The sequence below is a fragment of the Mobula birostris genome, chromosome 6 (assembly GCF_030028105.1).
Source record: "Mobula birostris isolate sMobBir1 chromosome 6, sMobBir1.hap1, whole genome shotgun sequence".
Classification (NCBI taxonomy): Eukaryota; Metazoa; Chordata; class Chondrichthyes; order Myliobatiformes; family Myliobatidae; genus Mobula; species Mobula birostris.
Genome location: NC_092375.1, coordinates 69,549,560 through 69,563,667, shown reverse-complemented (window position 1 = coordinate 69,563,667; position 14,108 = coordinate 69,549,560). Strand labels below are relative to the sequence as shown.

The following is a 14,108-nucleotide window of genomic DNA, read 5'->3' as shown; positions in this document are numbered from 1 at the left end:
AAGTAAACTTGCACATCCATAGGGCAGGTTGGAGTGTTAACATTGAAAACTGCTGGAGCTGCTTTTCATAGAACTAAGACCTGGAATTTCCCTGAGATTCCTGCCTGGAGACATTGTGGAAATGTTTCCCTTGTAGGCATTGCTTTGGCCACATGGAGAACCCTTCACTGTGCATCAAAATTCTTCATCCCTATTCAACCTTAAAGAACAGCATTGGCATCATGCTTCAAAATAACACTTCAGTAAGGTCCTTTGAACTCACTAAGAACCTAATGTATTTTTTAAGTTTGTAGAAATATGAAAGGGTCATCAATCTGAAGTTTTCTTTATTTACTCTCCTTGCACTTGTCATTTTTCAAGACCTTTTGATCTGTAGAGGTTCCAAACAATGGACTGAAGATGTCTTCTCTCAGCCTCCACCATTTCCACTCTGACAAACTGTGTGTTGATCATACGACCAACGTTTTAATTTTTGCAGGGGCAACATGCTGGAGAGAAAGTGAAGTTTATTACTATTGATCTATTAATGCTGATTTCAGGTACTTATGTAAAAATGAGAAACTGTATATGTCATTTGATCACTGAGAGATACAAATCTCAATAGCGCAGAATGACTTCAGTCCTTCAAGCAAGCTCTGACAAGCTGTAGCATGCTTAATTTAGATCTGTTGCATATTAATTTTACATACAAATTTCATAAAACAGCTGCATTTTAAGAAGTGAGACTGATATCCACATGGAAGAAAGTGGATCCAATCAGTACTAACTGCTTGCTATATGGTCCTCACTGGCAAATGGAAGGCTCTGGGGTAAGCAGATATTAAAGATCCCATGGGCTACATGCTGCGTGTCAACAACTTGAAGTCACTTTTCTCAGGGATCATTTCTTCATCAGATTAGATAAGTTTCTGTTGTTTGTAGAGGCGAATTTGTTTGAAAATGCACAACGGCATTAGAATTACTCAGTGGTGTTGAACTAATAATATCATTGATGCAAGCAAGCTAACAAAGGCTCTGATTATAATGTTCATTAAGTGTTACAAGAAAAATAAATATGCAAGGAAAAGAATAGGATAATACATTTCCATTTTGGTTTAAATTTTAAATATCCCTGATAACTCTCTTACTTAGGTGCCCTTGAGAGAAATTGGAAGCTGGGGCTGGTTTATGTGATAGACTGGGATGTGTTCAGTTTCTTGCTGTCTTGGGCAGAGAAGATACCATATAAACTAAAAGTAAGGATGAAGAGAGGAACCTTAAAATTTAAGTCCATTTTCTTTGACAGTGGGAGTACAATGTGGTGAAGAAGACATGTAGGTGCATTATTTTGTAAGTCAGGATGCAGAATATAATAGTTTTGTGCTATATTGAAACTTTACAAAACACAGAACACGAGTTTCACCTACCAGCCTGTAACCTTGTAATAAACTTGAGAAAGTCTGCAGGTGCTGGAAATCCAAAGCAACACACACAAAATGCTGGAACTCAGCAGGTCAGGCTGTATCTATGGAAATGAATAGACTGTCGACGTTTCAGCTGGAAATGTTGACTGTCCATTCATTTTCATAGATGCTCCCTGATCTGCTGAGTTCCTCCAGCATTTTGTGTCTATCACCTTGTATTTTTTTTTCTCTCTCAGTATATCCACTTTCAACCTTAAGGACACAATCCAATATGCATCCACCACATCAGGAGGCATATTCTAGATTCCAGCTGCTCAGTGCATCTTAAGATCTTATTATGTCATTCTTACTTCTCCTTCTATTAATTTTATACAAGTTACATCTAATCCTTTCCCCCCTTGCCAAAGGACAAGTCCTCCCACTCTGTCCAGATCACTCGACATTCTCGGCACATCTATCAAAGTTCCTCTTTGTTTCTCATCTCCAAACAAAACAGTGTCAACCTCTTTAACCTATTCTTGTGATTGTAGTCCTCATTTCAAAAACCATTTTCTGGAACGTTTCTGATGTCTTCATGCACACCCTATATCATAATTAAATAATTTGGGCTGGGTAATTGTTTTTATTAAGTTTTCCTGCTGATATATTTTTATCCCTGTAGATAAAGCCCTGAATTAAACAGTCTCACAACCTGCCTTCCACTTTCAGTGATTTGGGTATACATTCTTCATGTCCTTCTGTTACTGCAGTGGTCCCCAACCTCTGGGCTGCGGACCGATACATTGCTGCAAAGAATGCAGTGGAGCAGCAGTAGTCGGAACGCACCCAGCACATCTTTAAGAAGAAAGCCGAAATAAGCAAGCTAATTAATTAGGTGCCGCCTCTGATCTGGGCTGACATTTATGTGCCGGGTGGCACCTAAATAATTAGCTTGTTTATTTCCGCTTTTTTCTTAACGATGTGCTGGGTGCATTCTGGCTACCGCTGCATCGCTGCATTCTTCGCGGCAATGTATTGGTCTGCGGCCCGGAGGTTGGGGGCCATGGTGTTACTGCATTCCCTTCAGATCAGAATCATTTATTCTGTTTTGTCTCTCCTCAGTCTTCCTACCAAAATACACCTCATATCTCTCCTATTTAATTGTCAGCCAAGCATCTGTCCATTCTGCCAGCCTGTTTCCATCCTGATGCAATCCATCTCTATCCTCTTCAAAGTGCGCAAACTGGCAAAATTTGCACCATGAACAAATTTAAAAATAATGGCTTGCAGCCCTGAGTTTGAGCCATTAATATAGGTCAAATAAAGCAATAGCCTAACACTGATTCTGTGGAACACCACTATAACCTGGTATGGAAGTTGTCCTGTCCAAGACCGAAAGAAGCTGCAAAAGATCATGAACACAGCCCAGCACATCACACAAACCAATCTTCCGTCCTTGGACTCACTTTACACCGCACACTGTCGGAGCAGTGCTGCCAGGATAATCAAGGACACAACCCACCCAGCGAACACACTCTTCATCCATCTTCCCTCTGGGAGAAGGCTCAGGAGCTTGAAGACTCGTACGGCCAGATTTGGGAACAGCTTCTTTCCAACTGTGATAAGACTGCTGAACGGATCCTGACCCGGATCTGGGCCGTACCCTCCAAATATTCGGACCTGCCTCTCGGTTTTTTTGCAATACTTTACTTTCCATTTTTCTATTTTCTATTTATGATTTATAATTTAATTTTTTAACATTTACTATCGATTTGTAATCCAGGGAGCGGAAAGCGCAGAATCAAATATCGCTGTGATGATTGTACGTTCTAGTATCAATTGTTTAGTGACAATAAAATAAAGTATCACCATTTTGATATACCTACCTTGTAAAAAGCCTCTGATATTTGTAGTTATCTTTATCAGGTCATCGTTCAGTCTCCTTCACCCTAGGAAATCATGTCCTGCCCAGCCAATCTCTATCCATACCTGCAGTCCTCTAATCCAGGCAACATCCTGGTAAGTTTCTTCCACATACTCTTCAGCCCAATCACATCCTTCATATAGTGTAGTGACCAGAATAGCACACAATCCTCGAAGTGTGGTCAAAGTTGTGTCTTGTAAAGTTTCAATATAACACCAATTTCTATATTCTACATTCTGACCATTGAAAGAATGCAGTCCATATGCCTTCTTCAGCATATTGTGTTCCAATGAACTTAAATTTTAAGTGCTCTCTATATTCATCTTACCTGGTGCCCTACCATTTAGTGTCCGACTTTCGTTGCCCAAGACTGCAAGAAATTGCAAGGACTTAAGAACACATCCCAGTCTATCACAAGCACCAGTTTCACCTCCATTGACTCTGTCTACACTTCCCCCCTGCCTTGGGAAAACAGACAACATAATGAAAGACTCCTTCCACCCCAGTCATTCTCTCTCCTTCCCACTTTCATCCAGCAGAAGCTACAAAAGGTTTAAAACACACACCACCAGGCTCAAGGGCAGTTTCTATCCCATTGTTATATAGGACTCTGGAATGGACCACTTGCATGATAAAGATTAACTCTTGATCTCTGTGTGTACCTCATTGTGGTCCTTGCACCTTATTTGTGTACTGCTCTGCACTTTCTCTGAAACTGTAACATTATATTCTTCATTTTGTTATTGCTTTTTCCTTTCTACCACCTCAATGTACTTATTCTTGGAATCATCTGTCTGGATAGCATGCCATAGTTTTTCCACTGTTTCTCAGTACATGTGACAATAATAACCCAATTGACAATCACCCCTATTTGACTTGCCAAGAAGCATGACTTTGCACTTCTAGTGATGAAATTCCATCTGCCGACGGTCCTCCCAATATTTCCCTGATCTATATCCTGCTGTAACATTAGACGAACTTTCTCATTATTCACAGCACAACCAACCTTCATGTGATCCCCAAACTCACTAATGATATCTCCCGCATTCACACCCAGGTTGTTTTTACATATCACAATCAGCAGGGGTTCCAACAGCAATTGCTGTGGCACACAGATTTTCAATTACTAAAGGATCTTTCCACCATTACCTCTGCCTCTTACCACCAAGTTCATTTTGGATTCAATTAGCCTTAGATGCCTTTAACACCTAGACCAGCCCACTGTGCAAGACTTTGTCAACTGCCTGACTAAGGTCCACTCAAGCTGTATTAATCTTCTTGGTTATCTCCTCAGAAAACTTTAATTAATTAATTAATTAATTAAGCAAGCAGGATTTCCCCAATCACAATGCCATGTTGACTATTTTTGATCAGCCTCTGTCTTTCCAAATATACTTAAATCCTATCCCTTAGGACTCTTTCCAATAATTTCCCTACTACCAATCTAATTTAACAACCTGTAGTCACCTGGCTTTGCCCTGCTACCTTTCTTAAACAAAGGAATAACAGTAGCTATCCTCCAGTCTTCTGGTACCTCACTTGTAGCCAGGAAGTTGTAAAAAATCCTAAACAACCTGGGTTTGATCTCATTCAGCCCTGGGGATTTATCAACTCTTAGGTGTCCAAGGATATTTAATACCTCCTCCTTCTTAATACTGACCTCCTTGAACTCTCTGTCTTCCACTTCCTTCTCCCTGGTGAATACAGATAAGGAGTATTCATTTTGGACCTTGTCTGTTCCACACAAAACACCCCTTTGTCTGCAAAGGGGACCCACTTTTTCCCTGGCTATCCTCTTGCTTCTGATATACTGTATGTATCAAATATTTTGGGATTCTCTATGGGGGGAACTGGTAAAATAATGGACAGTTCTTTAAAAAATAATTAATGTGAATATCCATGTTAATGCCTCACTAAAAATCAATAAGAAAATTCTTCAGAATACATTCCCACCATAGGTATCTGCAAACTAAGTATACACTCAAAATGACATAAAGAATTCCTAATTTGATATGTTTTATTATGTTTGAAGAGCATTTACAATTCTTAAAGTCAATGAACCTAAAAACATAAAAATAGAATTTCTTCCAGCTTACAAAAGAAATATATTAGGCAACTTCTGATGTGCGCATTAAAGCCTGAAAATATGTACAAATATGAATACGGCAATAGTATAAGTACCATCGGACATATTGGTAGTAGAATGATTCTCTATAGTAGTTTGTAAAAGTTATTCATTCAAGACTTGCTGTTGTTCTTTTATTCATATAAACACCTGATTTATACAACTGTGGTAGTTGCATGGTTACTAATCTGTAACCAATTTTCATTGTATTCTGCACAGGTAATATTCCCCAAATAGTTATAGATGAAATCCACGGTCTTCTGTAAAAGGTACAAAGTTACTTTGTAACAGACATTATAGCTTGTTAACTGAATCACCCACAAAATAAACTAAATATGAAATAATATTTTTACACCGCCACAATAATAAATATCATATGTTAAAGCCCTTTGGACAGTAAATTGCAGGAGTGTAGAAAGAAGCCATAAAATAGTTTATCCTTTTGTCTGTTCAATCATATCAACTCTCAATTGAGGTTAATGGAAGTATGGCTTCTGAATTATTCCAGCTTCCTCCATGTGTATATCTGTAGAAGAATTCAGTGGAATCATTTCCATAATAATTATTAAGTCACAAATAATTAGCTTTGAACGTGTTTGCTGGTCACACTTGAAGAAACATATCTGCATCTTAGCTTTCATCATTGTCTTTGTTAATTGAAATGAAGTCTTCGCGTTTTACCCATATTATTTCTGTGGCACTGTTCTCAAGTGCACCATTAGCTCCTGCTCCAGGTTTTTGCTTCATTGAAGATCCCAGTTTTGATGGTGAGTTCTCTGGTGTTCTATGCATGGATAGTTTGCCATTCTCATTAAGTCCATCTTGTGCGAAGCTGATTGCTTTTAGCTGCTCTTGTAGATCTTTGGACAATGACAAACTTTTCACTGACTGGCAATATTCATCATCATCACTCAGAATATCAGTCTCCTTGACATCTTCCTGTTCCTCATACTTAGCAAGATCAAACTGCTCCTCCACCCAACGATCAGTGTCATTGCAGGTCACAGATGACTGCAAAGTTGCATTATTTTGATTGCGTCCAAAAAGATTATCTGCATCAATAGTGAATCTGTTTCTGGACAGCCTTTTTTTACCAAGACTTCTGCAAGGTACTGAAACTTAGAAAGGGACAAGAATACTTAGAATTAAATGTTGCAAAACATTATCACAAGCAGAACTGAAAACATGTCATTCGTCCAAACTAATAGTTGTCCTTAGAAGTATACAAAGCAATGGTTTTCTTTTCATCATACTACTGATGATGGCTTACTGCAATCACATAAGAGATAAGAACAGGAGTAGGCTATCCAGCCCATCAAGTTTGCGCCGGCATTTTGTATGAAAATGGCTGATCAAGCCTTGAACTCATTTCCACCTACTTGCCTTTTCCCCATAACCCTTACTATGCAAAATCCTATCTGTGCCTTAAATATTTTAATGAGGTAGCCTCTACTACTTCCATAGGCAGAGAATTCCACAGATTCACTGCTCTCTGAAAAAGTAGTTTCTCCTCATCGCCATCCTAAATCTATTCCCCCAAATCACGAGGCTATGTCCCCTAGCTCCAGCCTCAGTCGCCAGTGGAAACCACATTTCTGCCTCTACTGTATTCTACGGACTTTTTTTAAACAGTGTAGTGACATTTACTCTCTTCTATTGAACAGGACCTGCCCAGAGTCCAGAGAATTTGGTAAATTGACGTGAACATGTCTACATTAACTTCTGCCATTTCTTTCAGCACCATGTGATACATTCCATCAGGACCAGGAGACTTGTCTGCCTTTAGGCTCATCACTTAGTGACAGTGATTGTATTGAGATCCTCACTCCCACGGTATCCACATCTCTCTTTGGCACATAGGATGTGTTCGCCACTGTGAAAACTGACACAAACTGACTGTTTCCACATCACCCAATATTAATTCCTTCTTTTCATCTTCCAAAGGACCTACATTCACTTTAGCCATCCTTTTCCACTTTAATTATAAAAGCTTTTACTATCTGTTCTTATATTTTGTACTTTCATAATCTATCTTCCTTTTCTTAATTGCTTGCTCAGTGGTCCTTTGTTCTTTATAATATTTTTTCAGTCTTCTGTTTTCCCATTATTCTTGGTGACTTTGTAAGCATGAGCTTTTAGTTTAATGCCCTTCCTTCATTATCCAGGCGAGCTCTCTCTACCCTCAAGGTTCTTGTTTTTAACTGGAATATACTTTTGTTGAGCACTGTGGAAAATTTCTTTGAAAGTCTTCCATTGTTCTTCAACTATCCAACAACACAGCGTGTATTCCTTGTCTACACTAGTCAACTCCACCTTCACCCCTTTGTAGTCTCCCTTGTGTGGGCATAATACACTGGCTTTAGATAGAACATTGCACCTTCCGTTTGCATGAGAAATTCAATCATACTGTGATCACACCTTGCAAGAATCCCTAACTACAACATCATTAATTTTACCTGCATCATTGCACAGGACCAGACCTAAGACATAATTTTCTCTTGTAGGTTCAGTCACATGCTATCACAAAAGCTACAATGGATGCACTTAATGAAGTCCTCCTCAATACTGCCTTGACCAACTTGACTCACTCAATCTATGTGTAAGTTAAAGTTCCCCATGACAACTGTCATTCCATTCTTACATGCTTCAGATATTTCTTAAGTTTATTACTCGTGCCACTGTAATGTTATTATTCAGTGGCCGATAGACAACGCCCACCACTGATTTTTTTTTCCTTTAATTATTTCTAATCTCTACCCAAATGGATTCAACATTCTTAGAACTTATATCGTCTCGCACTATCAGTCTGACCTTATCCTTATTTAAGAGTACCATCCCACCTCCCTTATCTTTCTCCTTATCCTTCCATATTACCTGATAACCTTGGATATTTAATTCTCAATCATCTCCATTCTGCAAATATGTTTCCATAATGGACGCTAAATCACACCCGTTTGTACTGATTTGTATCACACTTTATTATGTCTCTAGGCCAATGTTAACTCATGTAAAGTATTTGAATTAATGGTGTCAATAAATAGGAACCAGGGATAATCACTGGGTTCTCATCCATTCTCATCTCCAAATATCAATTTTTTTTATGAAGATCAGATATTGGTCTCAATTGCACTGACAGGAAAATGGCAGTTCTGAAGGGATTCACCAGCTATCAACTGTTGAGCCTTCTTCAGTGTAAGAGGTGAAAGGCAAAAGTTCAAGATGAACACATCTGAGTCCTGACCTAGCCCTGGGCTCACCATTTAGCCAGCAGCAGAATAGGGATGTGCCTACGAGAGAGTCGGAATGTATTTCCCATCCAGCCCTCAGCTTTACACTAGGGAGATCTTCTGAAACAATGCGATCCTTTCAGCTGAATGGGATCACCATCCCAGGGTATTTGAACTACTTTATGTTAGCTTAGTTTAGCATTTTAATTATGTCAACATTTTAATATATTTCAACAAAATCATTCATCTTTTAAGATAATAGTAGTTAAAAACAACTTAATTGTGAGAGGAAGGCTTTGCCTGGCTTCCTGCGTCTGGAAAAAGTGTGGGCGCAGATGCTGCCTGACCAGTTGGCTACTTTCAATGTTTTATTTCAGATTTCAGTATTTGTGGTATTTTGATGTTATATTTAGTTTCAACAATCATGTTCAAAACTTGTTCCTTTGTTGAATCGTTGAACTACGTCACAATCATCAATGGGTTTAGGCATTCGCTCCTGCTGATATATCTTGCAATTTGTGTTTTTATCTGGATAATTTTTTAAATATTTATTTCACAATATGAAATATCTAAGACAAAGTGCAATGAAAATATATTTTTTGACAGGAGCTACATACTTAAAGAATAAAGATGTATTGAAAGGTAATTTCATAAGATCAGAATTATACACCAACACACAAAAAGAACACCTGCACCCCGTTGTTGCATTACTATTTTAATGGATACTATAGAACTCTTACCAGCTCGATTCACAACTGGTCTTGCTCCCTTTAGTGCACACAGTCGCTTCCCTCCAAAAGGCATGTATTGCTGGGACTGAGGCAAACTCTCAGTTTTAAGAAGCTGTCTTCGCTGTTTATCACGTAGTATAGATTGAACTGCCTTGATAAAATCACGTTTGTTCTCAGGAGTACTGAAAATGTCCAGAACAGTGTAAATTTTGGAAGAGTTTAATAAAAACATCTATACACTTGGCATATTAATCGGGTGTTGTGTAAAAAGAGCTACCTGCTACAGAAGTGAAAGGTTGTCTCTGGTCTTCCTTCTGACTCAGATTTAGTATGAACAACTTCAAAGACACAGTCGGTCTCTGCGTCTAGAAACAAAAGCACATAAAGGCACAGGATTAAGCATTATGACTAATAAAGTACTCACTTCATACAATATCAGGGAGACAAAATTGGCAGGATAATAGCAACAAAACTTTAAACCAAAATGACAATCGGATTCAATCATTTTAAATCTTACTCATATAATTACACACATTGGAGAAATCCCTTGTGCTTTCTGCTGTGCCTGTGTAATTTCAGCATCTAGCAATCTTCTGTACTTCTCATTTGTTCATGTAGTTCTGAACATGGCAAATTATTTGTTTACAAAAACCAATCATTTGCTATCAATCTACCCAAGTATAATTTTTCTAAGATCAATGTCCTCATTCATTAGGGTTTGACTCATTTTCCCAGTAAGTACAGCAAGTTGGAAAAATAATTCCAGGTAGAGCTAATGTTTCCCCACCAACTTTATGAACATAGCCTTACACAATAGCTTGTCTCCTGTTCTTTTTAATGTGGAATACAAAATGAGAAAGACAGCAATTTGCATTTGTAGAACTTTCAATGTGATATTCCACCAAGGATATTTTGCAGACAAGGAATGCTGAAAAGCGAAGTTACAGTCTAAAAAGAAATGGCCAGGAGTTTGGGACACAGGAATGTGTTTTAAGGAGACCTTTAAGTCTTAAGAAACTCCTAATGGCAAATTCATGCCCCTTGATATTACGCATCTCAATTCTGGGAAAACTATACTGGCAGTCAAGATTCAATATTTTTTAACATCATTTCCAGTACACAAGTGTAAAGGAGAACAAAATAATTGTTACTCTGGATCCAACACAGCCCAAAAATATATACAGTAAGATAAAGAAACTAATAATAATAACACAATAAATATAAATCCATTGATTGTATGTCCAGAGAGCGATGCTAGGCACAGGAGTGTCTGTACGTAATGTTACTGACAAGAAATGATGAAGTGATTGGTGATTTGGGACATGGAGGGGTGGTTTAGTAAGCCGAGTTGTTGGTCAGCTTTACTGTTTGGGAAAAGTAACTGTTTATGAGTCCAGTGGTCCTGGTGTGGACGCGACGTAGCCTCCTTCCTGATGGGAGTGGGAGAAATAGTCCATGAGCTGTGTGGATAGGATCCTTTATAATGTTACTGGCCCTTTCCCAGCACCTTTCTGTATATACTGCATGCCCCTGATGGTGGGTATGCTGGTGTTCGTGATGCACTGGGCAAATTTGACTACCCATTGTAGAGCCTTCCTGTCTGCCACAGAGCAGTTTTGGTACCATGCAGTAACGCAGCTTGTTAGGAAGCTCTCTATTGTGCATCTGTAGAATGGTGTGAGTATGGGTGTGCATAGTGCAGCTCTCGTCAGCTTCCACGGAAAAAAGAGCGACTGATGAGCTACCTGATGGTGTAGAATGTGTTCTGAGACTATGAGACATTGTGCAAGATGTACACTCCAAGGAGTTTGAAACTGTTTGCAGCTTCCAATGCTATACTGCCTATGTAAAGCAGGTGTGAGTGAAGTCGCTTTGATAACCATCTCCTTTGTCTTGTTGACATTAAGGAAGAGGTTACTTGCCTGGCACCAGGCTGAGTTCTTCCCCCTGCTCTCGGTAAGCTATCACATTATGGTTGGTGATGAGCCCCACCACTGTGGTGTCATCAGTGACTTGACAACATAATTACTCGGGTGTTTGGACATACAGGCATGTGTGAGCAGAGTGGACAGCTATAAGCTCAGCACAGAACCTGGGGGGCACCCGTGTTGAGGATGATGGGGAGGGAGAAGCAGTTGAGCATCCCGACTACCTCAGATCTATTCATTAAGAAGCCCAACACCCAGTTGCACAGTGGTATACTTAGACCAAGGAGTAGGAGTTTGTTCACCAAGGTTGGTGAGACAATATTTTTGAATGCCGAGCTGAAATCTAGAACAGCATCCTGACATGTGTCCTTGTGTCTGGGCTAGGTGCATGACATCTGCCATAGGGTGGTTCTATCAGTAAGCATATTGGTGAGCATCCAATGCGGCAGGAATGGAGCCTTTAATATGTGCCATTATCAGATGTTCAAAGCACTTCTTGATGATTCTTGGTGCACTGATCAGTAGTCAGTTACTCCTGAAGGTGTGGAGTTCTATGGTACAGGGGTGATGGAGTCTGATTTGAAGCATGCAGAGACAGCAGCCTGAATGAGCGAAGTGTTGAACACATCAGTGAGCTGGTGTGCACATTCCTTGAGTACTCGGCCTGTGATGTTGTCTGGCCCGGCCGCCTTACAGGGAACAACTCCCTGCAGGGTCCTTCTCATGTCTGCTGCTGTTACAGACAGTGGCTGCTCACCTGGGAGGCCAGTAGCTTTCATAGCCAGTGTTACGTTGCATGCATCAAAGAATGTTTTTGATTTACAATTAAGATGATAAAGCAGCAGGAGCCAGCAAGCCTCAGAGGCTTTTCAGGGACACAAACCTAGACAAGGCTCAGGAACTAGCAGACCTTGAGGGCTTTGTATATAAAGACAGAATCGACTCAGTTAATTATTAGGCAATAAGTTAATCATAAAAATAAGTTCAAACCTCTTATTGCCACATGATGACAGTGAACTGAAATGTATTTATGGTATCTTGACGGCTGCAGATTTGTTTGAAGATTATTAAATTATATTTGTTATGGTATATCTATGACTAAGCTTTTTTACCTGTATCCTTCATCCATTAGCTTTAATATCTGCTAAAGAAGCAGACAACAACACAAATTATATTTGTAAATTATTTCTTTAGTACAAGGAACACTTGAGGGTAGTCTCTGTATAAGGTATAGTCCTTTAGGTAATTCTCTGTCAGACTTGTCTATCCTTGGGATCCATAAGTACATAATACAGTAAAATGTTGATCATTTCCAATCCAGTTGTAAGGAAATCTGATGGGTTGGCATCTAGCTTACAAAATGTTTATTCCAGTATTCCCTTTCACAATGTGGAGCTTCAGTTCTTGCATTCGGGAGTCATAGAGTACAGAACACCAGCCTTCTGTCACATCTAGTCCATGCCTAGTCTCAACAACCTGCACCCAGACCAGAGCCCTCCATACCCCTCACATCTATGAGGCTATCTATCCAAATTTCTCTTAAATATTGAAATCGAACCTGCATTCACCACTTCCACTGGCAGCTCGTTCCACACTCACTGCCCTCTGTGTGAAGAAATTCACTCGCATGTTTCCCTTGAACTTTTCACCTTTCACCATTAACCTATGACCTCTAGTTCTAGTCTCACCCAATCTCAGTGGAAAAACCCTATCGACAACTCTCATAAATTTGCATACCTCTATCAAATCTCCCCATATGCTCTAAAGTTCCAGGGAATAAACATCTCCCTATAACTCAGATCCTCAAGTCCTGGCAACATCCTTGTAAATTTTCTCTGCACTCTTTCAATCTCATTGCTACGTTTCCTGTAGATGACCACAATAGGACACAATACTCCAAATTAGGTCTTATACGACTTCAGCATAATATCCCAACTCCTGTACTCAATACCTTAATTTGTGAATACCAATGTACTAAAAGCTCTTTACGACCATTATCTACCTTTGACGCCACTTTCAAGGTATTAAGGACCTGTATTCCCAAATCCCTCTGTTCTACCACATTCCTCAGTGCCCTAATGCTCACGATATAAGTCCAACCCTCGTTTGCTCTCCCAAAGTGCAAAACCTCACACTTGTCTGCATTAAGTTCCATCTGCCATTTTTCAAATTTCAGATCCTGCTGCAAGATTTGATAGCCTTCCTCACTGTCCACTATGCCCCCAATCTTGGTGTCATCCAAAGTTTTGTTGAACCACTTTAGCGCATTATCATCCAGATTGTTGATATAGATGACAAACAACAACAGGCCTTCATTAAACACATGGGGCCTTGCTTCCTGCTTCCTTGCTGCCTTTAAACTTCTCAGGTTCACAAGAAAATTCATCATTCTCTTGTGTATCATCTGAAAACATGTGAATTAAAAGCATTTTGGTGTGTTGACACCCAGCAGTCTACAAAATCTGCCAATCCATTGCTCACAAAGTCCTAAATGTGATGGATTAATATGTTATTATGTATTGAGCAGTATATTTGAGAATGATTTCAATAGATTTTGATCTATAGATTTTTGGATGCTAAAATAACAGATGCCTGAGTATAAGGATCAATCAATAAAATGTCGTCAAGCATTGCACATGACCTTGTAAAAAAAGGAAAACAAGTTCCAACGTTTCTAGGATTTGCCCCCTGCTCCAGCTGCAAAAGCAAACGAATGGAAGCAGATAGAAAGCATTTGGTAAAACGGTCAGTCAGAAAGAATATTAGGTCAGTTAGGATCACTTAAGACTTG

General features: G+C 39.4%; 1 protein-coding gene across 9 annotated transcripts in view; it reads right to left on the bottom strand.

Annotated features, from left to right (window-relative positions):
* Positions 1-5,321: 5,321 nt before the first annotated feature.
* Positions 5,322-14,108, bottom strand: part of LOC140199090 (rho guanine nucleotide exchange factor TIAM1-like) — a 299,957-nt gene continuing 291,170 nt past the window's right edge. For 6 of the 9 annotated variants that reach the window (XM_072260579.1, XM_072260580.1, XM_072260582.1 and 3 more), the window contains 3 exons: positions 9,667-9,754; positions 9,399-9,571; positions 5,322-6,549 (listed from right to left, as the gene is read on the bottom strand). In XM_072260579.1, the coding sequence (XP_072116680.1) occupies positions 6,062-6,549; positions 9,399-9,571; positions 9,667-9,754 (749 nt within the window). In that variant the 3' untranslated portion in view covers positions 5,322-6,061. The remainder of the gene's footprint in view (positions 6,550-9,398; positions 9,572-9,666; positions 9,755-14,108) is intronic. The other 3 variants (XM_072260585.1, XM_072260586.1, XM_072260587.1) reach the window with 3 other exon arrangements.